Consider the following 27,714-nt stretch of genomic DNA (forward strand, 5'->3'; position numbering starts at 1 on the left):
GGGTTGTACAGCGGGAGGGAGTGTAAGCGGAGTAGATGGTGGGGGCGGACGGACGGACAGCCAGCTTGTGGGCGGGGAGAAGAATAGGAAACTAGCAAAATCGGCTGGTGGGTAGGAGGCCGGGCACTCGGGGAGGAGCTGGTGCTGGGAGACTTACCACCCGTTAGTGAGTTCCCTCCTGAGCCCAGCCTGGCGCCCTCGGGTCACCGAGAAGCTGCAATGGCTCGGGCAGAGCCATTCTCTGGACTGACCGTGGCCAGTCTCCTTGGGTAGTAATGTAGATGTCCCCTTCGCAACTGGGATTCCACTGAAATCTTCTTTTATTCCATTTCCAACTGCAGACCACCCAGCTTCTGCCCTCCCCTCCCTCCCCACTCGTGTATCTGCCCCGTTGAGCATCCCAGCTTCCGCGTCCCTCCCCTGTGGGCCCCTCGGCTGAGTCACCCTGCAGCCACAGTGGAAGTTCCCAGCCTCCTCTTGGAAGCGTGGTCCCAGGGGTGCTGCCCCAGCTCCACCAATACCGAGGCTGGAGCTGGGAGAGCTGTGCAGCCCCTGTCCTATAGGGATCAGGTCCCAGCCTCCCGGACCTGAGGGAAGGCCTCCATCAGGACAGCTGGTTTTAATTCTTGGTCCTTTCCTGAAATAAGTAAGTTTATCAAATCCATTCTTCTCTTGGCCCCTTTAAGAAATCAGCAAGTACAGGCTGCCCCAGAGGTGGTCCCTCTAGAGGGCAATCCATGGGGAGCCAGACCAATTTTGTTTGGCTCCTATTTTCTGAAAAGGCTTTCTCAGGTCCCAGGATAGGTTCTGCAGCCAAAGCCTGAGTCCACCCCTCCCTCCTGTTCTCTTGATGGAGCTGAGGGCCTCCAGTCTTCCGGCCTCTCGTTCCCCTTTCCTGGCGGCCACTGGATTCTGAAAACAGGCACAGTTGGTGTTTAGTTGGCTTTTGCTGCATAGCAAACCTCCCCAAGATGTAGTGGCTTAAAACAGCAGCCATTTACTTAGTCCGTGGGTTGTGATGTTGGCTTGGCTCAGGAGGGCTGGGCGTGGTTCTCAGCCAGGATGGCTGGGGGGCTGGAGTCTCCTCCACGTGGCCTCATCCCCCAGCGGACAGGCTAGACTTGGTCACATGGCGGCTGGCCGGAGCTCCGCGAGAGCAGGTGAAGGAACGCTTTGCCCTGTGGCCTCGGCCCAGAACTGGCACGATGCCACTTCTAGCACATGTATCGGCCCGTGAAAGTCACAAGGCCAGTCTGGGTTCAAAGGGTGGGGAAACAGATTCTTTTCATGGGAGGAGGTGCTGAATCACATGGCGAAGGACGTGGGTACAGGGAATAGAGAATCGGGGCCACTTCTGCAATTGACTACAGTTGGTTAATGCACCTTTTATTCCAGGTCTTGTCTGTTAAATGAGGATAAAGACGTGGCTTGTTGTGGGAACCGGGTGAGGTAATATAGTAAAATGTTAACCTCTAACGAATGCTCGATACATTATAGATCCATAATCAGAATCATAATAACGGTTATACACGTGGCCGTAGGAAGGTCGGGAAAGGACCTTTCTGTAGACATCAAGCACACGTATCTGGCAGAAAGGACAGTCGAAGCAGTTGTCTCTTCTTCCTTCTCAGTGAATTATTAGTCTGTCCCTGTCCACCTGGCACGGTCCTCAGGGAGCCCCTCCTCATGGCCCCTTCCTCTCTCTTTCCCCATAGCCCCGGGGTCCTCGATGGAGTAGGGGGTTGGAGGGGGAGGCAAGGGCATCAGTTCACTGTCCAGGAGACACAGAAGTCAGAGTGGCCCAGCTACAGGGCAAATGAGCCTCTCTTGTCCCCGGCGGCCGCCTCCAGTTGTGTGGGTCAAAGGTCATACCATAGGTGGCCGGCAGCCCTGTGTTTTGACAGTATTGAGCACTTCTAGTAACACTGCTCCAGGGTGGTGTTGTCCTAACTGAATCCCTGACTGTTGGCGGCTGTGCTAGCTTGGCGTGGAGGATGGCAGTAGGCACCCAGTGCCCAGGGGGCAAGTAGAACTGGTCCTCTAGGATTGGAGTCAGGTGGTAAATGAGCGCTGTAAGAACCAAACAGCTTGGCCCACTTCCTGCTACCCTTCCTTCCCCACCACTGACATGTTGCTCAGTGACACCCCTGTTCCAATGATCTATTGCTGTCCAGCAAAACTCCACCAAATTTAGTGGTGTGAGAAAAGCCTTGCGGCAGGCTCATCAGTTCTGTGGGTCAGGAATTTGGACAGGACACACTGGGGATATTTTATCTTTGCTCCATGATGTCTGGAGCTTCAGCTGCAAAGACTCAAAGACCAAGGTGACCTGATGGCTGGGGACTGGACGTATCTGGAAGCATCTTCATTCACATGTCTGGTGGCTGATTCTGGCCATCAGCTGAGATCTCACCTGGGCTGTTGGCTGGACACCTACACACCTCTCCACGTGGCTTCTTGAGGAGGCTGGTTTGGGCTTCCTTACAGCATGCACGCTGGGTGTAAGAGTACGAAGGTAGAGATTCAGGAAGTGGAAGTACCAGTTTGTTACGGCCTGACCTGGGAAACTAGCACAGTGTTACTTCTCTTATATCCTGCTGGCCAGCCACAGAGCACAGTTTAAGAGGAAGGAATTTAGACCCCACCTCTTGATGGAAGAGTGTCAAAGAATTTGGGGCGATCTTTTAAAATCACCACACCTCCATTTAGAAAATGATGGTCCAATGTGTCATTTCTCTGCTGGATTTTGTAACACATTTCTCTTCTGTTAGCAAACATCACAGACCACTTACCAGCCTCATTTTACCCTCTTCTCACTTCCCCCCCACAAACTAAGATTTTCACTCAGGAATTGACACCTCCTTCACGCAATCTGGGCGTTGTAGGGAAATCTGACCCTATTTCTATCTCCAGGAGTGGGCCCAATTGCTTAAGCCAGTAAGTACCTTCCACTTTCTTTGCCAAATCTTTGGTTCAAGGGTGGGTATGTGGCCTACACAGTCCGATCTAGGTAGATCTCAGGACTCTTGCTTGGACCACTGGGACAGAAATGTTCTGTCTTCTCTGGACAAGTGGTATGTAGATGTGAAAACTGGAATTGCTGCAACCATTTTTTCACCATGAGGGAAGTTGGTCTTGCGATACAGTTGATACCATGGAAGACACAGCAGAGATGGAAGATGTTGGGTCCCTGTTGAATCACTGAGTCATGGAATCAAACCAATCCTGAATTCTTATTAATAGTAAGACAGCATACAGCAGTTAAGGACTTAGTATGTTCCAAGCACTTTAAATGTGTAATCTCTTTTAAGCCTTACAAAGAGCCCTGGATAAGGGTACTATTTTAACTCCTACTTTACAGATGAGGAAATAGGTCTACAAATTTTTGATGAGGAGACAGGCCTCCAGAGGCAGAGTAATTTGCCCATGTTCCCACAGCCAGTAAATGATAGGCAGGAATCACACTCAGCAGTCTGACCCTCGAGCCTACATGCCTAACCACTGCCCCACACCACCTTCCTGGACTTTTCCAATTATGTGAACTAGCAAATCCCTGTGTCGTTTGAGCCTGTTTGAGTTACTTACTTCCAAAATAAAGACCACAACTGACAACCCCTCTCTGCCAGCGTGGCATGCTCCTGTGCCAACGTGGTGCAACGTCAGCCCTGCTTGGAGAGAGCCAACCTGAGCCTAGTTCCAGGAGCCCCAGCAGGAAGTTGTCCCTGTCACGGAAGCACACATGGGCTACCCTGCAGGCCACAGCTCCAGGAAGGAGCAGGTGTGTCTGCTGGGCCAGCAGGGAGTCCCCAGCCAGACAGGGAGCATCTGAGCACGAGCCCCACACAGGCCTCCTGCCTCCCTCCCTCCTTCCTCCCCAGTCCTCTGGGAGGCTGGGGTACCAGCTCAGCCCAGCCACCTCCTTTTCTGCTCTTGTTGTCATGTGGCCTCCTAAATGAATCCACCATGGCTCCTCCAGGTGTCTGGGGACTGGAGTCCTTTCCTGGCTTCCAAACAGGAACCTGAAGCATCCTCCCTCTCATCCCACCTCCAGCAGGTGAGCCCAAGCCTCGCATTTAGCTTGATAGCCTGGCTTTGCCTGCCTAAGTGGGAAAGACGCCCTAGGATTGGGGGCTGCATTCCAGAGGTGTTCCTGGAAGTTCAGGGGATTTTGTCACAGCCCTTACATGGTCACATGGCATCATTTTCTGTGTCAGGTGTCTGCATTCCATCTGTCCCCTAGTTTGCTTGACTGCCACATGGTTTTCTCTGTCACCAGTAAGATGCTCTTTGGCGGACAGCAGAGTTGGATCTTGACAGGTGCCTGAAACTTTTTTTAACTGAAAAGAGAATTTGTTTTTGAACAAAGAGAAAAAGCTACCTCTAATTCTGCCATGGCAAAACAGTTCTCATTTTGCTTTGATACACTCCAATCCTTGTCCACAGAGTAAATATTTTTTAAATAGTCCTCTGCACAGTATACATACTATTTTTGTAATTTCACCTAAAGCACTGGCCTGGCTTGCTGCGTAGTTATCATAACTATAATTTTTACTGGCTGCATGGTACCGTGGCATATGATTCGTACCGAGCCTCCGGCTCCATGAGGCTGACATAGTGAACTCGGCAATTGTAGTAAACTTTGTTTTTAGGTGGAGTGAAGAGTAGTCCCATTGGCTACAAGCCGCTGGGAGAGCAGGATTCGTGGAGATCTTCAGTTTCACTCATGTTCACTGAGAATAACTCCTTATTCTTCAGGGTTCTGCTCCAACATTGCCTCCTGGGGAAGACTCTGGGTCTCCCTGGTCGGGGTGAGGGCCCTCCCCTTGCTCCCATGAGGGTGTTCCAAGTACTTTACATGCACGAATTCAGTCCTCACATCCCTATGAGGCAGGCTACTATCATTACCTTAATTTCATAGATGGGGAAACTGAGGTCTAGAGAGGTTAGGTCATTTGTCTAGGCTTCTGGGGGGGCAGCCGGAATTCTGACGCCAGAGTCCCCCTTTGTAACGTGGGGTCACCCTGCCTCTGCCCTGTCCCCCAGGACTGACCACACAAGTTGTGTTCCGTGGCTTCTTCTCTCTCACCATCCTGTGAGATTCTTGAGGGCCGGGACACTCCTAGCCCTGGTCATTACATAGCCGCCCTCCTGGTCCTATCCCCACTTCCTCAGTTTACCCTCTGCCGTTTAAGCCAGAATCTGTCCTGACAAGGCTCAGAACTGGGGAACTGAGAAATTCCACGTGGTTACATTTCTGCTCAGGCTTAAGATCCCGGGGAGATCTTGGGGCCTCTCTGGGGCCCCCGAGAGACCTAAGGTGTCCAGTTCTGTCCTGCAGCTCGTCTAGGGCTGGGGGCACATATTGGAGCGCGTCAAGGATGTGGCAGGGGAGGCTGAGGGCAGAGGAGATGTGCTCACAACCACAGGGAAGCTGATGCAATGCCCAGTGCCATGAAAATTAATTATCAGCTCCAGTCAACCTGCCCCTCCGCGGGATAATCAGCCTCATGTCATGGTGGAGGCAGTAAGAGGGACGGAGGAGGGAGCTGGTCTCATTTTCTCTGCCCTCCAAGGAAGGATGACAGATTTATTAGTGACAGCCAGAGGGACTCCCTGCCCTCCTTCCTTTAAGCCACGGAGCCTTTTCAGTTGGAAAATCTAAGGCCCCTTCATGGCTGTGGTCTCGACCCAGGACTGTTACCTGCCGAGGTCTCCCTTGCAACCCCCCTTATCCATCTGAAGGCTTCTTCCTGGCTGCCTTTCTCCGAGCTCCTCAATCCTCGGGTCCCCATGTGACTCCTCAGCAATTGCCTGAGGGCCAGGGAGGAATACAGGGAGGGTACTCCGAGCTGGTACTTTCCGACTAAGGAGAGGGGAGAGGAGAGGGGGCACTGGGTGTGGGGTAGCAGCTGGGGCTAATGCTGAAGTGGTCCCAGGTACCTTACACCTTCTCTTTACAGAAGGCCCATCTGTCCACCCTTCATTATTTTTCTTCCATGAAACTGATGCTCGGAAAGGTTTAAGTCGTAATAAATTCACTTTCTTGTCTCTAATTGATCAGAGGTGAATAGAACGTCCCCTAGGAGATGCTAACAGCAGGAGAGAATCCCAGTTACTGCACTAAAATGATGAGCTTCCAACCAAACACTTCTAAGCCGCCTTCTGATGGGCTGCTGCGACCTCATTAGGGATCTTTGTGCTGTTTGGAATGGAGAGAACAGTTCACAAACCCTTTTGCCACTGGTCCAGGATCTATGGGGCAAAGACACTAGCAGATTTTTTAAATATATTTTTATTCCAGTTTTATTGAGATATAATTGACATACGGTACTATATAAGTTTAAGGTGTACAGCATAATGGTTTGACTTACACACATCATAAAATGATCGCCTTGGTAGGTTTGGTGATCATCCGTCATCTCATGTAGATACAAAATTAAAGAAATAGAAAAAATGTTTCCCTTGTGATGAGAACTCTTAGGATTTACTGTCTTAACAGCTTTCATATATAACATAGAGCAGTGTTTATCATATTTATCATGTTGTACATTGCATTACATAAATAGTACTGATTTATCTTATAACTAACCTCAAGTTGGTACATTTTGACCCCCTTCATCCAGTTGCCCTTCCCTGTATCCCCTGACTCTGGTAACCACAAATCTGATCTCTTTTTCTGCAACTGTGTTTGTTTATTTGTTTTTGAAGTATAATAGTACTATGCCACTATTTTAGTGACTGTTACACCACGTAGTGATTCGATATTTCTGTACCTTTCAAAATGGTCATCATGATAAGTCTAGTTACCATCTGTCACCATACAAAGATATTACATAACTATCGACTGTATTACCCACTGTACATTTCATACCCATGACTCATTTATTTTGTAACTGGAAGTTTGTAACTCTTAATCTCCCTCACCTATTTCTTTCCTCTCCCACCCCTTCCCCTCTGGCAACCACCAGACTCTGTTTTATGTGTTTATGACTCTGTTTCTGTTTTGTTATGTTTGTTCATTTGTTTTGGGTTTTTTTTAGATTCTACATATAAGTGAAATCATACGGTATTTGTCTTTCTCTGTCTGACTTATTTCACTTAGCATAATTCCCTCTAGGTTTATCCATGTTGTTACAAATGGCAAACTTCATTCTTTTTTTATAGTTGAGTAGTATTCCACTGTGTGTGTGTGTGTGTGTGTGTGTGTGTGTGTGTGTATGTATGTATACACATACCACATCTTCTTTATCCTTTTATCTATTGATGGACACAGGTTGCTTCTCTACCTTGGCTACTGAAAATAATGCTGCAATGAACATAGCATATACCTTTTCAAATTAGTGTTTTCATTTTCTTCAGATAAATACCCAGAAGTGGAATTGCTCGATCGTATGGTAGTTCTGTTTTTAATTTTTTGAGGAACCTTCATACTGTTTTTCACAGTGGCTGCATTTACATTCCCACCAACAGTGCATGAGGGTTCCCTTTTCTCTACATCCTCACCCACACTTGTTATTTGTTGCCTTTTATTGATGGCCATTCTGACAGATGTGAGGTGATATCTCACTGTGGTTTTGATTTGCGTTTCCCTAATGACTATTGATGTTGAGCATCTTTTCATGTGTCATCTGTATGTCTTCTTTGGAAAATTGTCATCTGTGTATCTTCTTTGGAAAAATGTCTCTTCAGTTCCTCTGTGCAATTTTAAATTGGGTCGTTTGTGTTCTTTTTGTTTTGATGTAGAATTGTATGAGTTCTTTGTATATTTTGGATGTTAACCCCATGTCGGATATATCATTTGCAAATATCTTCTCCCATTAAGTATGTGGCCTTTTTGTTTTGTTCTTGAGGAATGCAGTTAGCTTTGTTTTGAAGAAACAAGGCAGATTTGTTTTGAAGACGTTGAGGGTGGTCAGGATGACGAAAATACTAGAACTGTCCATGTTTTGCCTGCACTGTTCTCTCTTGGTTTTATAATTTGTCTCCTCTTTGCAAGTTCCTTGCTGGCCAGGACATGAGAAGCATGGTGTTGGGTCTACAAAACACTTTCTGGATGAGGACACAGTCGTCCTCACAGACCTCCACAGACTTGGACCTTGGGCTGACTGTCCTTTGGCTCACAGCGATACCCTTCGTTCTCTGAGACGCACGAGGTCCCGCTCGCAGTGGTCTGGCGTGCCTTCCTTGCCCGCCTAGCACAGCCCCCTCAGACTCTGTTCGAGTTACCAAGCTGAAAAAAAAGACAGTGCCTTCCCACAAGCACATGTGAACACACAGTGTCCAAAAGCCTCTCCCCTTTCTGCCCCGTCTGTTAAGAAATCAGAACCACAGGAGCCAGGATGACAGAAGGAGCATGCAGAGCCCCATCCAGGACCAAGACCTTATCTTCTGCAGACCGACCCTGGCTTACTTAGGCCACGGGCACTTTTATTTTATTTTTAATTAATTTTTACTGGAGTATAATTTTTATTGGAGTATTGCTTTGTAATGTTGTGTTAGTTTCCACTGTACAGCAAAGTGCATCAGCTATACGTATACATATATCCCCTCTTTTTTGGATTTCCTTCCCATTTAGGTACCACAGAGCATTGAGTAGAGTTCCCTGAGCTATACAGTGGGTTCTCATTGATTATCTATTTTATACGTAGTGTCAGTAGTGTATATATGTCAATCCCAATCTCCCAATTCATCCCACCCCCTCCCCTTTCCCCCCTTGGTGTCCATACGTTTGTTCTCTACGTCCGTGTCTCTATTTCTGCTTTGCAAATAAGATCATCTATACCATTTATTCTAGATTCCACATATATGTGTTAATATACAATATTTGTTTTTCTCTTTCTGACTTACTTCACTCTGTATGACAGTCTCTAGGCCCATCCACGTCTCTAAAAATGACCCAATTATGTTCCTTTTTATGGCTGAGTAATATTCCATTGTATATACATACCACATCTTCTTTAGCCATTCCTCTGTTGACGGACATTTAGGTTGCTTCCATGTCCTGGCTATTGTAAATAGTGTTGCAATGAACATTGGGGTGCATGTGTCTTCTAGAATTATGATTTTCTCTGGGTATGTGCCCAGTAGTGGGATTGCTGGGTTATATGTTAGTTCTATTTTTATTTTTTAAAGTAACCTCCATACTGTTCTCCATAGTGGCTGTCACGGGCACTTTTAAACTATCCTGATTCTGTCTTCCTAGGGCTTTTGTCCAGAATCATTTGTGAACTTATAGTCACTTCTTTTTCCTTTCCTTTTCCATTTCCCGTTGAAATGATTGCACAACGATGAAAAGATGATGACCAGACCCACTGAATTACAATCTCAGGTTGGTGTAGCCCAGGAAGGTGTATTTTTAGCACAATCTCCATTGCTTCTTATGCCCCCACATCCAGGTTTGAGAATTGAAATTTCATAGGCTGAGTTTGACCCTGAACGTGATCTCCCATTTATCTTATTCTGGCTGTGAACTGGAACACACAGTCAGCAGTGGGACGTGTTTTGTATGGTGTGGCTTTTCCTTCCAAATCGGCTGTGAAGTCCGGGCCAAGCCTTCCCTTACATTTCCTTCCCGTCCCCCGAAGCTCACATTCAAGGTTGTGCTGGTAAGAGAGCTGTGCTCAACCAACCCTCCCTGGAGGAATGATGGAGGGGGTCCAGGTGTAAGTCTCGGCCGCTGACGAGTAGCACATCTTAATGACTGCAGAGCCAGCTGCAGGTGTTGGCTGGGATCCAACTGGACTTACTGGTCTCTGTCCCAGGGGAGCGCATTTTCTGGGGAGCAGCTTCTTCAGAGGACAGCTCTGCCCTTCTCCCCCTGAGTTCAAGAGGCCTTGAGACCCCGCCTCGAGCCCAGAACCTCCTACTTCTCCCACGTGAGTCATGTGACAAGCTGAACCTGATGGGGCTCATGAAGGACGATTTCAGCCCCCAGGCTCCATCCTATGGAGCAGAACCAGCCCCTCTCCTGACGGGAGACCGCCAGCCCACTTTGCGCTGCTTCTCTTCTGGCGCCTGACAGAAGGGGGGGGGAACCAGGAGCCCTCCCCCAGGACCCTTTGGGATATCCAGGATGGAAGTGGAGGGATGCTTTCCCCTCCCCACTGCCTGTGCGTGGGGCCTGAGCCCTGAGCTCCTCGGGGAAGCCAGTGACCTCGGCAGAGCCACGGTGGCCAGAGAGGGCTATGGCTGCAAAGTCCTTGGGGGTCTTTGCTGTAAATCTCTGTGCGGTGAGGGTGGGGTCCTCCTCAGGCTTCTCCCACCTTCCTCTCTCCCTCAGGATCCTGTAGGACACGCAAAGCACATGTCCATGCCTAAGTTGCAGGTGTCTTATAGCACACTGATTTTGGTGGTTGACAGTTCAGTTCATTACCATCCTTTTCCTTAGTGCCAATTAGTGTTGGCCGGGCCTTGACACCCCCAGAAGCATTATGGCCAGGCCCCTGCCTCTGCTGCAGAGGGTAATCTCCCTGACTCAGCGCCGGGTCACGTGGCGGACGCTGTGGGACAGAGTGAAAGGCCGGAATCACGGACTAATTTCCTACAAGGTTGTGTGGTTTTCCGGTTCTGTATCCAGGAGGCCAGTCTCTCCGCCCCTCGGAGAAGGATTCTCAAACCTGATTGTGAGTTAGAATCAGCTGGGGGACTGTTTCTTTCATCCTTTCAAACGAGCAATCCCTGGACCCATCCCTGGATGCGTCACTGTGCCTTTGGTGGTCTGGGGGTGCAGCTCTGCAACCTGCATTTGCATGAACCTCAGTTGGAGAATTCTCATGTGCAAACCGCTTTGGGAAATCTGCTGTAGACCCCCCCTCACCCCTCACCTTCTCACCTTGTCGAGAACCTCGCCACCCACTTACCCTCTATCTGGTTATGTCCTCACTCTCTCCCCTCTCTGGCGGCTTCTCCTCAGCAGACAGACAAGCTGAAGTTTCTCCCAAGTACTTTTGAGAGAGTGGTCCTCGCCTGTGTTCTGAAATCCTCACTTCATTATCCCCTCAAACCTCTGACATCCTGCTCCCTCCTCATCATCCTCTCAGCCCCCCTCTGAGGCTGCTCGTGACCTAATCAGACCCGGGACCCACCTGTCCCTTCTCCATCTCTGCGGTAAGTGACCCTGTCCACCAGCTTCTCTTCCCTGAGATGCCTCTGTTTCTGGGACACTGTCCCTCACCTCTCGGATTGGCCCCACTCTGTCCCCTTTGTGGTCTTAATATCCCCCTGGGTCTTTCAGTGATCTTTCCTTGAATTCCATGCCCTCCCGGGTGACCTCATTCGCTTTGGTGACTTGCGCTACCCGCAGCCCCTGTCTCCAGCTCGGTTCTGCTCAGCAGCCCATGGGCACAACCCTCTCTGGGCTCCACACCTAGATCGTGGCCCCACCCTCATCACACAGTGTGGGAAACCAGACACCCAGACACACCTGTGCCCCCTTCTCCCTTCCCCGACATGCAGCAGGTCCCCCAATCCCTGGGACACCCTCCCCTCCTGGGGGTCCTTCTCCCCCTCCCCTCCCCGCTGCCATGCCTCCCTGCCCACCTCACCTCATCTCATCTCCTAGCCTCTGCCTCACCCCTTCTGCCCCATCCTCCCCTTGGGAGTCAAAACCCTGATCTGTGATTCCCCATTGAAACCCTTCCCGGGGCCACGTGTTGCCTAGAAGAGGAAGTCAGGCCCCACAGCAAGTCCCTCGGGGCCCTCTGCAGTCTGACCCCTGCCCGCCTCCAGCCCCGTTTTTCATCCCTGCCCTGAACGCCGCACCCTATGCTCAGCTCCCTGTGCCCTCAAAGTCCCCTGCCACCCTCTGAGCTTCCGGACGGACACACTGGGTCATCTCTGGGATGCTCTTCCCCTCCTCCTCCCCTTGATTGTTTCCCGTCAGCTTTCCAGACCTCTCCCCACTTCATGTTCTCTTCTGTGAAGCCTTTCCTGATAAACCAAACAAGATTCGTCACTGTTCCTTTTGTGACCCAGTGTCCCCACCAGAATGTGAGCTCCTGGCGTGGGACCCAGCCAAGCCCCACCTCCTGCTGCACTCTGTATTCCCAGGGCCCAGCACGGGCTCGTGGTTGGTGCTCATGCAATAAGTTAGAGCTAACCCGTCGCTGCTGGAGAGGGTTCGTTCTTTAGCAGAAGACTCATTTAAAGTAATTAACACCTCTTCATATGAAAGGGTGCTAAAATCATTTTTTAAATTTCTGGTTGGATAGGTTAAAACGATGTTTTTATATTATAAATCCATTCACGGGACTTCCATGGGGGCGCAGTGGTTAGGAATCCGCCTGCCAATGCAGGGAACACGGGTTCGAGCCCTCGTCTGGGAAGGTCCCACATGCCGCGGAGCAACTAAGCCCATGCGCCACAACTACTGAGCCTGTGCTCTAGAGCCCGTGAGCCCCAACTACTGAGCCTGCACGCCTAGAGCCCATGCTCTGCAACAAGAGAAGCCCCCGCACCGCAGCGAAGAGTAGCCCCTGCTCTCTGCAACTAGAGAAAGCCTGTGCGCAGCAACAAAGACCAACACAGCCAAAAATAAATAAATAAATAAAATTTTAAAAACCAAAAAAAAAAAATGGACTGTCCATTTAGTGAGAGTGGGAGAACAGCATTTGCCTCCCCAAATCTCACAGAGGGCCACCCCTGGCGCTGTGTCAGGAACACAGAGGGGCTGTTTAGACTTGAATCTTGATCTTGAATCTGTTTGGTTGAACTTGAACCCTTGGTAATTACACTTTAGTGAGCATTATCATTATTTGAGTGGAAGGAGAAACTTGCTTAGAAATGCAGATTCCTGGGCCACCCCTTAGACATCCAGCTTTCAGATGGACACCCAGGCATCTGCATTTTAAACAAATACTGCAGGTGATGATGCAGGTGGTCTGAGGATGAACGTCACACTGGTTGCATTTCTTTGGGTCCCTGTATCCCACCTGCTGTTCACCAGGCACTGTGCTGGGCTGGGGGCAGAAAGGTGGATGGGATGCCACCTGGGACCTCAGAGGAGTTCTCAGTAACTCAGGAGGCAGAAACACTCACAAGCAGTGGCAGTTGTTCGGATGAGGAGGAGGACGGGGCAGGGTTGGGATCAGAAATCAGCCTGGTGGACTCAGGGGTCGGCCTTGGATCTGAGGCATGAGTGTGTGGGCTGAGGGAAAGGCCACATTTGGAAGCCAGTAGGAGCCACCAGGTTTGGGCAAAGAAGGGCCAGAAGCCAGGGTGCAGAGAGGGGGGAAATCAAAGCTCCCCCAACTCCATCCACCCCGACCCCTGCCTGCCCAGCAGTTTCCTCAAGGAGCAGAAAGTATGAGAAGTAGGAACATGAGAATCACGGGCTGATTTCCCAAGTGGCTTGCATTCTCGTCTGGACCTGCTTTCCCAGGTCACTCCACCTGTGAGGTCAGGATGACAGAGCATGGCCATCAGCATCAGACAGCGGTGGGGTCAATGCCCACCTGTGAGTGTGACCTTGGGCAAGATACTTAATTCTTGATTGTGTGTGTGTGCGTGCTTTAAAATGTAGATTTTATTATTAGTGAGGTATGGTGAGGCCAACAGATCAGGAAACTATGGCCACTGAAAAGACAGGTTTTTTTCTCTTTAACATTCCTCTTTTATTGAAGTGTAGTTGATTTACAATGCTGTATTAATTTCTGGTGTACAGCAAAGTGATTCAGTTATACATATATATGTTCTTTTTCATAGTCTTTTCCATTATAGTTTATCACAGGATACTGAATACAGTTTTCTGTGCTCTACAGTAGGACCTTGTGGTTTATCCATTCTATATATAATAGTTTGCAGGAAAGATAGTTTGTTACTCACAGTTCCTAAAAGGAGGGGGCACACCGCACTTTGGGGGTGGCAAATGAGGAAGGCACAGTTAGGAGGCAGAGGGAGTGAGGGGAAAACGTGGGGAGGAGCCTTTACTGTGGTTTCCATGGGAAGGAAAGGCAAGACAGGGTAAGCAGGTTTAGGATTGGCTAGTTTGAATCATTTCAGTGGTCTCTGGCGTGTAGGGGCTGCCCTAGTGGTCTGGTACCTGGCTCTGGGTGATTAGGGTAGGGGGGACTCACCCAGAGTGTGAGAGTCCATAAAGGAGGAGTTTGGGTGTGGGCTTTGGATCGGTTGGCTTGCGTAAGAAAGTCATTTAGCATCTCTAGGACTTGGCTAGCTCTGGGAGGGGGTCTCTCCAGGGTCAGCAAGGCCCCAGATATCAAAGCATCAGAAACACCTGCTTAATACAATATGTAAGATAGTGTGGTGGGCAGGAGGCCCCCCCACCCCGAAGATGTCCATACCCTGGTCCCCAGAACCTGCAAATATGGTACCTTACATGGTAAAAAGGACTTTGCAGATGTGACTAAGTTAGGGATCTTAAAATGTGGGAATTACCCTGGATTATCCGGTGGGCCCAATGTAATCGCAAGGGTCCTTATAAGAGGGAGACAGGAGGATCAGAGTCAGAGAGAGAAGATGTAAGGATGGAAGCTGAGGTCAGAGAGGGGAGATGTGCAGCTCCTGGCTGTGATGACACAGCCACGAGCCAAGGAATGCAGGCAGCCTCAAGAAGCTGGAAAAGGCCAGGAAACCAACTGTCCCCCAGAGCCTCCAGAAAGGACCCAGCCCTGAGGACCCACTTCAGACTTCTTATCTCCAGAATTGTGTTGTTTTAAGCCACTAAGTTTGTGGTAACTTGTTACAACAGCCATAGGAAACTCATACAAATAGAAGGAAGGCCAGCTGCCTTGCAGGGTCACTGAGGGGCTTAGAGCCTGTGTAGAAAAAAGCCTGGCTGGAGAGAAATGTCAGTAAATGTAGCAATATTACCCACAGGGCTCTGGGAAGTTTGGGACGAGGTAAAGACCCTGGACACACCCACCACGTTGCTCTGTGCCTTGTGGCTGCTCAGTAAATCTCGGGCTCTCTGTCCTTCCCCTTTCAGGTCTGGGGTGCTTGGGGGCGTCCCCTCAGGGAAGGGTTCTGGGAGATATGCCCTGGCCTCTGTCCCCTCTGCTGGCATCCGCAATCAGCGTGTGTGCTGGGGGTCATTTCCTGAATTTACCCTGTGGGTGGCTTCCGTGTCACCTCAGTGGCAGCAGCTCCTACCTCTGAACTCTTAGGCCCTAAGGATCTTTGCCACATGAGGTTGGTGCCCTTTCCACCCGCTGTCTGTTGTCCTTGAAAGTGGCTGCACCGTTGCTCCTTAATGGCAGGGCCCGATTGTCATGTGACATCTGTGTTCCCCCAGAGGCCCCAGGACTGTGCTGGGTCCTTGGCATCCCCAGGCCATGCCTCCTCCAGGCTGGTACATTGGCATCTCCAGTACGGGCAGCAGAGGTGGTCTGAGCGGGAAGGTGCCACACAGGCCGCTCTCTCGGAGCTGCCGGAGGGCGAACCGCTGGGCCCCAGGCTAGTGATGAGCACACGTGCCGCTGTGTCTCCCAGCGGCCTCAGAAGGCTGTCCCCTCCGGCCTCTCACAGGGACGTTCGTCTCGGCCTTCACCGTGCTGTGTGGTGCCCGCACTGACCTCCCGGACAGGCACGTGTGCTGCGTCTTCTGGCTGAACATCGCTGCGGCCCTCATCCAGATGCTCACGGCCATCGTCATGGTGGGCTGGATCATGAGCATCTTCTGGGGCATGGACATGGTCATCCTCGCCAGTGAGTAGCCGCCGGCGCCACCCCTCCCGGAGGCGCCGGAGCGGGGCCGGCAGGCGGGGAGCAGGGCTGGAGGAGGGGCAGGGCCCAGGGTGGTCTGGGCGTTTGCGATCCTTCGGGGCATGGGGGCTGCGCAGGGCGATCTGCACGCCTGGGCCCGCTTCTCCTCCCAGGGCTCACCTGTGTCCTGCTCACTAGTGCCCGTGGCCGCCTGGCTCCGGGACCCTCCCCGCATGCCCAGCCCCGAGGCCTGCAGGGAATCTGAGAGACCTGAGCCGGAGGGGAAGGGCGTGAATCAGGGAGGGAGGGAGCCCCCTGTTCAGCTCAGAAACAGCCCGGCTGACAACCGCGGTAGCGGGGGTGTGGCCCGCGTGAGCTCGGGTCCCCTGTACCTCCATCATGCCGTTTCCAGAAAGAAGGAAAAGGCCACTGGGTATGTTTGCCCGCAGGAAACACTGTAACTGTTTTTTTTTACAACTAGAACAGCATCATTTCAACTTCTTTTAAACTAAGCTCTTTGTTCCTTGATGCTAAAGCCTTGCTCTTCCTAATTTGTCTGCAGTGGACCTTCACCAGTCACTTAACACAAACTTGATCCCGACATGAAACTACCAGAGAAGACTTGATTAACATTTTAAAAATAACCTAGTGAGATCTTAAAACAGACACCTATTTTAAGCAGCCGCGCTCGTCACCCTGTGCCCCTGTGCATGTCCCTCCCTGTATTGTCACACGTTCTGTCTACCTCATTAGGCCTCAGTTCCTCACTAACAAGGACCACGTCTCCTCAGGCCCTTTGCCCTTCTCCCCACACCCCGCGCTCCTACTGTGTCCTACACCTGACAAAACCATTGGCAGGTGGAATGTCAATGCCAGAGGTGAGCTGTGCCAGGTAAGGACAGCAGAAGCAGGAGGGGAAGCCCAGGGGTCGGGGGCTCTAGAATGATCTAGAATGATTCCTAGTTGACCCAGTCTGAGTTCAGGATCCTGTGAGGATCCCAGATTCAGGGCACACACAGATGCCAGGGCCCAGCAAGGCTCGGGTCAGTGACCAATTAAGCCACCAGGCCGGAGAAAATGCAGGTCCCTGAGCCTGAGCGAGCTCGGCAGAGCCCGTAGATTGGTCAGACAGGCTGCTTGGAAGCAGCTCCCCCCCCGCCTGCGATGCTGGACTGCCAGGGCATCCCAAAGTTAGAGCTGGGAAACAGGGGCGCCAGAGAAGAGGGAGGGGGACACTGGGCAGGCAGAAGCTGAGGAGCAGTCAGAAGACAGTCCTTCCTTGCTGGGGAGAGCAGCTCTCGGGGCAGGGACTGCTGTCAGGGAGGACGTCGGTGAGTGGGCAGAGCAGGCAGAGACCAAGGCAGGCCCCTCATGGGAGCCTCGCCCCATGGGTCTGTCCACGGACCACTTGCATTTGTGGGGAAGGGTGCAGAACATCGCTAATTGGACAGAAGTGCTGCCTGTAATCCCGTGAGTCCTGAGAAGCCAAGTCTGACAATTTCCCAGGGAAGTTGGGTGCTTCCCGAGAGGCCTGTGTAAGCTCCGGACCCTGGTCCCAGTTGGAAACTGGAAGGGGCCTCTGCTCTCAGAGGCTTCCTCAGCGGCAGATGGACAGCCTGTGACGGCTGCCCCATCTCCACCCAGTATGAGCCCCGACCCCTCTTACTGCATCATCTCCTCATCACACAACTGTCTGGCCAGGCACTGGGGTATGTTAGTAAGGAAATTTCCTGTTACAGCGGCACAAGCCTGTGTCACAGGGTGGGTCTCAATAAATGTGTTGATGCCTAATCTGATCCCTAGGGCTTTCTGGTATTCCTTTTTTTTGGTCATGCTTGATACCAGGACCCACAGGGTCTGGATCTTAGAGATAGCTTCAAGAACTCCCCTTGTCACCTCCTAGAGGAGGAAACAGAGACCCGAGAAGGGCAGATGGGGACCTGTCACTTCCTCACCTTCCATCACCCTAGCTGTTGACTCAGCAGAAATCCCTCTTCTGTGGCTGGTGTTGGGGCCATATTTGGGCTGCAGGCTAATCAAGTGCTGGAACCCACCTCCCCACCCTTCCTACCCTCTTCCCCCCCAATCCAAGCTTTCACTGTAGGTCACCTCCTTGGTTCCAGGCATGCTGTCTTTGTGTCAGACTTTTTAGAACACTGTTTGGGGGATGCACTTGAGGGCTGCACCAGAAAACCCAACACACCTCACCGCTACCCACTTACCCCACCTGGCCACCAGACTTGCTCACCCATCTCAGCAAGGGGTGCCTTTGCCCTTTCTCCGAAAAGTAAGCCCACCCTCAAAGGATGAGTAATTGCCACTGTTGAGATGGTGCTGTGGGCTGGAACTGCCCCAAACAACAATGGAGTGTGTGTATCCCAGGATGACTATGTAGGCGAGAATAGCCACAATTGACTTATTTGTCCTGGTAGATAGTTGGATAAGGGGCTGTTCTTTCTGGTGTCACTCCAGCCCCACCCTGTGAAAATGAAGGGAACTTTTCAATTATAACAATACAGGGTGATTTTTTTTACCTGGCATTGCCTGGGGTGTCATCAAGAAATGTACCATCAAGAAAAACCTCCTAAGAGGGGAATCAGAGAGATATAGATCAAAGTAAAAGTTAAAATCAGGAACTTACAAGGCCGCTGCTCTATTTATATTAATAATAACAAATAACAGTCAACAACAGCCTGTATTGGTTGTGGGTCAATAAATATTTGGTAGTTGTACTAGAGCCTCTTTCTACTGCCATACCCATGACAGACATTGCTAATCAATCATGACACTTCCTGCTGAATAGTCTTACATGTTCTTAACACAGGGCTTCAGGCGGTCACTATCAATGGATCCAAGATGTCTGCAAGATAAAGTCTGTTTGCCATCCCCCACCTGGGTCTTTCCCAAAGCAATAGGTTTTATATATGTGGTTCCTGTCCACATAAAAGGCGAACCCCATGGCTCAGACAGAGCTGGGCTGGGGCCAGGATGGGTCACTTCAACATCTTTAGGCTGTCACAGTTAAACCTGTCCTGTACCCGTCCCTCTTGGGATCCATCCAGAATTCATCTCAAGACAAACATGGGTTGGGGGTGGAAGAAGAGTGAGGGGCAGGAGATGAGCAGAAGAGCGGCCTTGGCTGAGATATGGAGGGAAGGGGAGAGAGCTTCTTGGCAGTGTCTCACCGAGTGTGACCCCCAGGGAGGGGAGCACGCTCTCTGTGCGCTCCTGCAGCCAAGTCCACACGCCTGCTGGGGCTGGCCGCTGGCCGCAGTGTCTGGTCACCGTAAATACTGGCCACAGCCCGCTTCCATCTCCTGGGCCCCACTGTGCATTCTCCCTCTTTTTATATTTCAGGCAGTCCCTCTGGCCTCTGTTTTCAGACTGTTTTCTCTTTCTCTTTTTCTCCTCCTCCTCATGCTGCCTCATACCCCTGTGTTGCTCCAAAGTTTCCCAAGGTGAGTCTGTTGGGGGATGACAAGCCTCATGCCTGGGCTGCCTGGGGCCTCCCCTTCACTGCCCTGCCCCGCACCCCCAATGCACACAAACACCCCCGCTCCCAACTGGTCAACAAGCTTCTATTTTCAGAAGCTTCTTTTTTTTTTTTTTATTTTGGAAAATGTTTAAACACAGACACAAGTAGAAGGTCTAGTACGAGTCCCTAAACGCACATATTGGCTTTAACCATTATCCGCTCATGGCCACTCTGGTTTCATCTATTACTCCCTACATCTTCCTCTACCCCGAACACCTAAATTTGATGAATATCTGGTAAATAAAGAGAAAAACTACATGTAAGTCCCCTGATGCTCCTCTGTGGGCTGAATTACCAGCTAACAGGGGTAACCACTCAGCAAATTCCAGACTTATAATTTCACCCTTAAATATTTCAGTAGATGTCTTTTTTTAAAAAACAAAAACAAAAACCACAATACCCTTTCATGCTCAAATAAACTACCATCAGTTCCTTGATATCAACAATGGTCAATTTTTTCCCATGTCCTCGTAATCATCACCAAGGCTTTAAAGGCTCGAAGCCGTCAATCGCCTTGGCCTGTGTCAGAGACGTCCAGCTGATGGAACACGCATGCTTGGCTCCCGCCTTCTGTACGCTGTCTTCCTTTTTAATTCTTTCCTCCTCTCGGTCCACATGTACCAGATGCCCATCACTTGGGGAAGTCTGCCTGGTACCTTCTCCCAAGGCTCCGCATTGGGAAATCACAGCAGGCCAGTCAGCTGCGGCCACTTTTGTGCAGTAGCTTCAGGGGTGTGGATTCAGGAGCACAGTGATAACCTTCCAAGCCCCACCAGATCTGCAGCAGACACCCTCCTCTCATATATCCCCCACTAAACCCAAAGATCCACTGTTCTCCATTCATCCCTTTGTTTCCCATTAAAAGCCAATGACCTTGGCAGTCATTTACACCTCTGTGTGAAGAAGTTCTAGCATATTCTAGTCTGGGGGCACCGCCTGGAGAAGTGCTGAGGGATGTGGGTGTCTGACCATCTCTCCTCTGCTTCTTCCTTACAGGCTACAAGGAGCAGGGCATCCCACAGCAGCTGTGAGCCCGGGCGAGCCACTGAGAAGCCCAGTGTCCAGGAGGGCCACGTCAGGCAGAGGCGGGCACGGGGTCTTCACACGTTCTCTTCTGCCGCTTCCCGGGTTTGGAGTGGAAAGAGGGGACTTAAAAATATTATTTATTTTGAAAGCGCATCTGCTTTTCTCAGCAGGCTCTAAGGGCTACCAACTCCTCCCGCTGCTCCAGACAGCCCTGTAGTGCAGACACACAGGGCATCTGGGTTGGGTGGGGAGTGGGATGGAGATGGGAATGCCTAGAGAGAGGCAGGAGCACCCCGGCTCGGCCTGCTTCGTGTCACCCGCTGCCCACAGCGAGGGCGCAAGGGGCCGCCAGTCCAGGCAGCAGTGGCCCCGTCCAGACGAGCAGGGCTCGTCAAGGGGCAGGACTGCAGTGGACACCTCCTCCGGGTGCCCAACCCCTGCCAGATTGGTCTCCTGGGGGCAGCGGGAGTGAGGATGGACAGACTCCAGCCCAGTGTGGAAAGGCCTGCTGTGCCCTCAGCTGTCAGGGGGACGGATCCCCGCAGGTGTCTGCTGACCCTAATCGCAGCCCTCACCTCCTCGCCCCTGAAATCTCCAGGCCTGGGTGTGTTTGACCTTTGTTTCCCTGGGAAGGAGGGCAGTGGCTCTATTCCCGGGGCGAAACTGCTGGAATTGCCGGATGTTCATTCACAAATTTACCAACCCGGGCTTGCATGGGCAGCCTTCCCCGTTATACTTAACACCATTTGGGGTCCACACTCCTTTTCCTGAAATCCTTGGGGCTGAATGGGTCTCTGACGTGACAAATTTTGCATCTGAGGAGGAGAATAAGAGATATTTGCCATACATTTCCTTACAGCCCGGCCGAGTCTGGACAGCGCACCACCATCAAACGCGCGACCATTTCTGCAGAGAAACATGTGAATAGTCAGACTAATTAGGATCAATAAAACTGTAAATAGCCTTACCTCAGTACAGGTCAGATTTTGCCACTAAATAAGCTATGGGAGAAAACTCACCATTTGAGAGCTTTGGCGGTTTTAGAATCGCGAAAAAAAAAACAACAAACTGTATGGGGTGCTGGCCCTCTCTCTGAAAATCCTTCTTGCAAACAGATGCATTCAGGTGGTACTGTTGGTGTTACACAGGGATTTCTCCTGTTGCAAAGGGACGGTCAGGTCCTTTAAGACACCTCTGTAAGTGATTGTTACAGAGCCGGAGCCAACAGAAGCTGTCTGATTCAAGATGAGTCAGAAATTAAGAGAACGGAGATCTAAATGACAGTGACAAGGTGGACATTTACATGTCTGTTTTCTCTTCATTTTCATTCTAATGTAGGAATCGCTAAAATGTGGGACTGGCCCAAAGCCGAGTTTCTGGCCTTACTGGACTTTGTGCCATTGGGTGTGTTTCTCTCCAAGGGGCATTTCCTATCCATCAGGGGCTCAGTCAGAATTTGGCCAGGGCTGGAGGAGTGGCCTGTCTGGCCTTTTCCCCCGTGCTAGATGGGAAGGCTTGGGGGGCCGGCCGCAGGACAGGTCCCTCGCTCCACCGTGAGCCCCTTTGTGAGCCGCTGCTTGCATAGTCTCTGTTCCTACAACCCTCCACCTGGGGCAGTGGCCCACCCACCCCATCCACTGGGCTTTCTAATTACAGTCCTGCTGGGAAGTGGACCTCAGGGTCCCTGTGGCCTGGAGAGCAAACCGGCATCCTGGGAGAGACAGAATTCCTTCCAGCCACTTGCTCCCCCAGCCCACCCTGGCCCTGACTCAGGGGTGGGTTCTCTCCTCCTTGGCCTGATCCTACCCCGCTGTCCACCCCTTAGTTCTGATGAGCTGCCTGGGGCCGGGTTGCACTTTCTGGACACCTGGCAGTGTCTATGTCTTCCCCCTCCTTTCTTCCTGGCCCCAACCTGGGCCTTTGCTGCTACTTTCACGTGTGGAAGCCTCTGTGTCTTCAAGGTGTGGGCTCAGATCTGGTTTTATGCAGAAAGTCAGAACCTTCTGCTGTGTGAAGACAGCAGCCTCCAGGCCAAGAGGAGAGCAGGCTGGCGGCTGGCTGCTCTCGAGGAAGCGGCGTCAGAGCCCAGAGCCTCCCCTAGAATCAGATCAAAACAGCTCCAGCTGAGGGAAGTAACTCCAGCCCACGGCCCGTCACCCCAAACAGCTCCCCCGAGTTTGCCTGACACCCCGGAGAGATGGCAGGTGTCAGGAGGGGACTGCCCCCACAGGGAGAGGGTGGATCTGATTTTCCTGGCGTGGCCGGGGGTGGCTGCCGAGGAGGTAGAGAAGACAGAGCAATTTATGTTTCGTGTTTAGTGACACATTCAGACACGGGTGGAGTTTTCCTGAGTGACAAGTGTCACCATGTGTCCCAGTGTGGGATGGCTTCATGCCAGGGTCTGTGTGCTTGGAAGGACATCTCCCCTCCTACCCCCCCCCCCCCCGTTCCCCGGATCCTCCCCTCACCTGCGGCTGCTTCTCCAAACTTGAGAAGACACCAGCCTCAAGAGGCAGCCCCTTTCCAGGTAACTGACGTGCAGAAGAAACCAAGAGGACCCCAGCCCGTCTTCTGAACAATGAGTCTATGAGGATTGCCAGGCGGGTGGATCAGCTCAAAATAGCTTCTCTCTGAGTGAGACCATGGTCTCAGCATCATCGTCATCATTAGATAAGGAACAGTGGCTGGTGTACCGCTAGTCCTCTGAGCTGGCCGCTCAGGCTTTTAGATGGCCAAAGGTAATCTATGATACACCAGCCAGCTGAAAAGCATAGTTCTCTGGCCAGCAAGAGCTTGGTTGACACACAGCCCTTTGGTGACAGATCTGGGCTTACCTCAGTGGTGCAGCACAAGGGTGATGGTCCAGAAACCCCAGGGTGCATTTCAGGTCCAGCCATTTGTCAGTCAGAATTCCGTAGGACATTCCTAGGCCACGGGTGTTTGGGGCAGGGATCACAGGCACACAGAGAACTTCGCAGTGAATGAGATACTCCCAGAACCTAATTATGACACTTGGAACACAGTGGCAATTCCCTTGGGCCAGAGCAGGATCCTGGAGCAAGAATGAGCCACCTGGCCGCCTGGGAGTGTCTTGTGGACAGTGGAGACAGCTGACCTGGACCTTAAGATCTGAGCCCAAGCCAAGACTTCGGACCGGGAAGGCCGGGGTCCCCGTGGGGAGCAACAGGGGCGGATGGCTTCCGGCTCCGGTCCGGCACCCCTCCTGCCTGCCGTGGTGCTGAGGCTGCAAGCAGGAGCCCTCCCGCAGCCCCTGCCTGACGAGCAGCAGGCCTGGCCTTGGAGCCAGCCTCTGGCTGCGCTTGAGGGAAGGTAAGGAAGGGACACGAGGCCCTCTCTCTGCTGCCTCGGACCCACGTGTCAGCCCCAATGACAAGGGCAGCCTCTAGATGCTGGGCCCTTGCCAGGCACTGTGGCGTGCATTTCATCTCCTGTGACCCTTACCGATAGCCTGCCGGGGAATCGGAGGCAGGGGAATATCAGTGTGCGGGGATGGGAGGGGGTGGGGTGGTTTTCAGATGTCAGAACTGAGGCGCCAAGAGAGGGTCCACTCGGGGGTCAGTGCCCGGCCCACCCAGAAGTAATAGGGTGCCACCCTGCTGCCACCATCCTGGGCGGCCCTCAAACCTGCGCTCCCTCGATGAAGGCAGGCAAACCTGCCTGGTCCCAACACGCAGGACCCTGCCCAGGGGCTCCGGTCCCTGACCCACCGCATCTCAGAGACACGGCAGTGACTTCAGCCTCGTCTGGGCGCCACCAGGGCTGATGGGCTGTAGGGAACATGCAAACAGGGAGTACAGAAAGAAAGCCCCACAGCAATGTTTCCCCCTGGAGGAACGGGGCCCAGATCTCAGAAAGAAAACCCAAACACCAAGCCCTGAGGCCAGCGAAAGGAGACACCGAATCCACAGGACCCGGAGGATGGCTCCCAAAGGCCTGGGGCTCCTGAGGAGGAAAGCAAGGCACTGGCTGACAGTGGTCTTTCTGGGCCATCTTGGCTCTTTAAAATTAAAAAAACGAAAAACAAAGACCTGACATGTTTCCTTGAGTAAGCCCTGATCCCTGCCCAGACAGGTGAGTTTGTGAGGGTGGGTCACTTCCCTTCTGCCTGGATCCAGCTCCTCTGGGCCGCTGGGCCCCAGCCAGGGCGGATCCCACCCTGGGAGAAGCGCTGGGCGGTGGGGATTTAATGACAGGATTTAATGACACCAGCTGTTTTTATCCTGTTAGTGATGTTGACAGAGAAAGCCTCCTCCGTTGTGTAAATGGCCTGGGGATGTGTAATTGAGATGTAAGTCCTCCAGTTGTTGGCTGCAGGGGCTGTTCACTGTTATTGCTACTCCCTCTGCTGGCTTGCTTAGAGGGCTTTCAACAGGGGCATGGGAGGTGGATGAGCACTTTTAAAGCACCCACCGCCACCTCAGCCACACCCACCCTCCCCAGAGACCATGACCTTGTCTGTGGGACGAGCAGTTTGAAGCAGTTGCTGACCCTCAGCTCACACACACTCCCCCATGGAACCTGGCCTTTGTCTCTATGGGCTCCCTGTGCTGGCCTCTAGCAGGCCTACCAGTGGAGGCTCCCTGTTTTGCTTTTATGCATTCAGCAAGCGCTCAGTGGGCACTAAGTGGGCCAAGCAGGTCCTGGGCCTGGCCTCGGAGAAGCAGCTCAAAGATACCACTTCCCTGGTGAGCAGCGTCTCTAGCATCCCCACCTCCACAGGTGGAATAGCAAGGTGAGTGGAGGTCCAAGAGGGGAGATGCTCTCCAAGGCCTGGGGCTGGAGCCTCTCCCCCCCAGAGAGCTCTGTGTGTATTGGAGGAGACAGGAGTCCAGGCTGTCAGGGGAAGGGAGGCTGAGGTCAGCCTGAGCAAGTGGCGATGCCCGGGGTCCTGTATTTTTCATCACTTTTCTTCCCGTTGGATTCTCAGAACTTCAGAAGGTTCTTGGGCTCAACAGAGGTGTTGCTCAGATTCTCATAGATCCACCCCAGATCCCACGTGGAGACAGGATGAGCCACTCTGGTGACGGATGGGGGAAACTCCAACCAGAGTGACCCCAAATGTCCCCCAAGCCTGGGGGGTGAGTTCCAGCCTCAGCGCTATTCGTCTCTCCCAGTGTCTTGTGCCTCAGTTTAAAACCTATAGCTTGGGTACAAGGAGGGGCTTGGGCAACCGTCCTTCTTCCCACTTCTCTCAGAGCACAGGGCTTGGAGGATGAGCCTTGTCAGGCGAGGGACGGACAGGGAGTAGCCGGCCCCATGGACTTAGAGGCCGGGACTCTTCCTAGTAAAACAGAAACACTGGCCCCCCAATTCCGCTCTCCCTTCCTGATCCTGCCCCAGAGAGGGGAGGTTGAGCACAGGGTCCCACTCGTGTGTCCTAATTTCTGGTACAAGTTGTCTCTCGCTTTTGATTTAGCTGTGGAATCTCTGTTCCTAACCCCTCTTCCTCCCCATGTGGATTTGCCAAAATGCCAACCACCCGGGCTGGTCCGGACTCCACGGTCATCCCCGACCCCGCACTTTCACCCTGGAGTGAGCAGAAGCACAGACACATGCACACCCCCACCTGTGCACACGCTCACACCCACACACAGCGTGCATGTGCACATTCACAGCCCCTTTGATGCTGGGAGAAGTCAGGCCAGGGTCTGTCTGGAGACTCAGGATTGGGACTTACCATCTCCAAAAGAGCCCCGTGCCCCATGCAGGAGCCATCTCCCTTAGGCAGGGCCTCTGGCTGGTGGCACTTTTGCCGTCATCACCCCCATCCCAGGCCCAGATGCCCACACTGTTTCCTCTCCCTCCGGGGCCCCTGGTCTTGGACCTCTTCCTCCCAGGGTCCACGGGCTTAGCACCCGCACCCCAGCAAACCTGGCTGTGCTCAGCCCCATGCCCCTGCTTGGCCTTCTGTGGGAGGGGCGAGAGGAGTCTTCCCAGAGAAGAGGGGACAATGGTCTCTTTCCGGGCTCCTGCAGGACTGCAGACAACCCTGTCCTCTGAGGTCCTTATCTGTTCCTACCACCCTCCCACCGGCCCCGGTATAGGAACCAGTGAGGAGAGAAGGGGGACAGAGGTCACGTCCACCCCACTTTCTGGGTTAGCGCTTGGCCCATGTTCCAAGCAGGGAGAGGGTGATGGTGGCTACAAGTGGCCTGGGCGCCCTGAGCGAGCCCTTGGCCGGCCCCCTTCACAGGCTAAGCTCCATGCCTTCACAGGCTAAGCTCCATTTATATATGGATGAGTGCAACATACATAGAAACAAGACTGGTTCTGTGCATATCAGCTGAATTTATATATGGATGAGTGCAACATACATAGAAACAAGACTGGTTCTGTGCATATCAGCTGAATTTATATATGGATGAGTGCAACATACATAGAAACAAGACTGGTTCTGTGCATATCAGCTGAATTTATATATGGATGAGTGCAACATACATAGAAACAAGACTGGTTCTGTGCATATCAGCTGAATTTATGTATGGATGAGTGCAACATACATAGAAACAAGACTGGTTCTGTGCATATCAGCTGAATTTATATATGGATGAGTGCAACATACATAGAAACAAGACTGGTTCTGTGCATATCAGCTGAATTTATATATGGATGAGTGTTGTGATTTACAGTTTTTGATTCCGTGATTGGCTTTGTTTGGGTCGCTCTTCTTTATGTTAAATTAATCGCCGTACAGTTCTATTGTTCTCTGGCAAGACCTACTCCCTGATCTCCAGGGCTTTCTTGTCTCACTTCTACCCTGACCATTGGGAGCCCACCCTACCTCCACAAGCTTCCCCTGGGATCCAATCCAGCCAAGGGGCTTTTCCAGCCCATGGCAATAACTGGAGCCTTCCTCGGTTCCAAGAGAGGAAGAAACTTCTAATGTCACAGACGGGAAGCTTCCAGACTTGCCCTGGCCCAAACCTTGCAGCCTGGGGCCCAGGCCTGCCTGCAGCTTAGCTCCCACAGACCCTCAAAACCCAGCCCCCATCCCCAGCCCTGACGGACCTACCCACTGCTGCTGGGTCTCTACAGCGCCCTCTAGCACTGAGCAGGGTTCCGTTTTCTCCAGCCTTCTGCCAGCTTTCAGATGCGTAATTCAAGCACCTTTACTGTACATGTAATGAAAAATACCATGTATGACAATAAAAACTTGTGTACATATCTCCATGTACATATTTATATATTCCTATTATAAATATAGAAAGCATGGCATCTCTCTGACATTCCAAGTTTGTGTTTTTTTAAACCCCGGAACTATGGCTTTGGAAACCTTTTCTTCCTTTCCCTCTTTTCTATGTAATAAACACCCATGTGACCTTTCTGGTGGCTTCTCAAATCCCTGTGTCCTCTCATTTTCAGAATTGGGCAGATCTCTGACTGGTCCTCGATGCCTCCCTCCTTCTCCCTTGGCAGCATTTGCTGTTGGTGTCCTTCCTGTTACGAAGGTTGCCCTTCTCCAAGGCGGGCCTTGC

At 51.9% G+C, this 27,714-nt stretch overlaps 1 protein-coding gene across 2 annotated transcripts in view; it reads left to right on the forward strand.

The window, feature by feature from the left end:
• STUM (stum, mechanosensory transduction mediator homolog) overlaps positions 1–20,229 on the forward strand; it is a 58,646-nt gene extending 38,417 nt beyond the window's left edge. The window contains exons 2-4 of one of the 2 annotated variants that reach the window (XM_057536171.1): positions 15,481–15,660; positions 19,107–19,115; positions 20,189–20,223. In XM_057536171.1, the coding sequence (XP_057392154.1) occupies positions 15,481–15,660; positions 19,107–19,115; positions 20,189–20,223 (224 nt within the window). Of the gene's footprint in view, positions 1–15,480; positions 15,661–19,106; positions 19,116–20,188 lie in introns of both variants that reach the window. The other variant, XM_057536167.1, reaches the window with a different exon arrangement.
• Positions 20,230–27,714: the final 7,485 nt, after the last annotated feature.

This window comes from Balaenoptera acutorostrata, chromosome 1 (genome assembly GCF_949987535.1).
Source record: "Balaenoptera acutorostrata chromosome 1, mBalAcu1.1, whole genome shotgun sequence".
Taxonomy (NCBI): Eukaryota; Metazoa; Chordata; class Mammalia; order Artiodactyla; family Balaenopteridae; genus Balaenoptera; species Balaenoptera acutorostrata.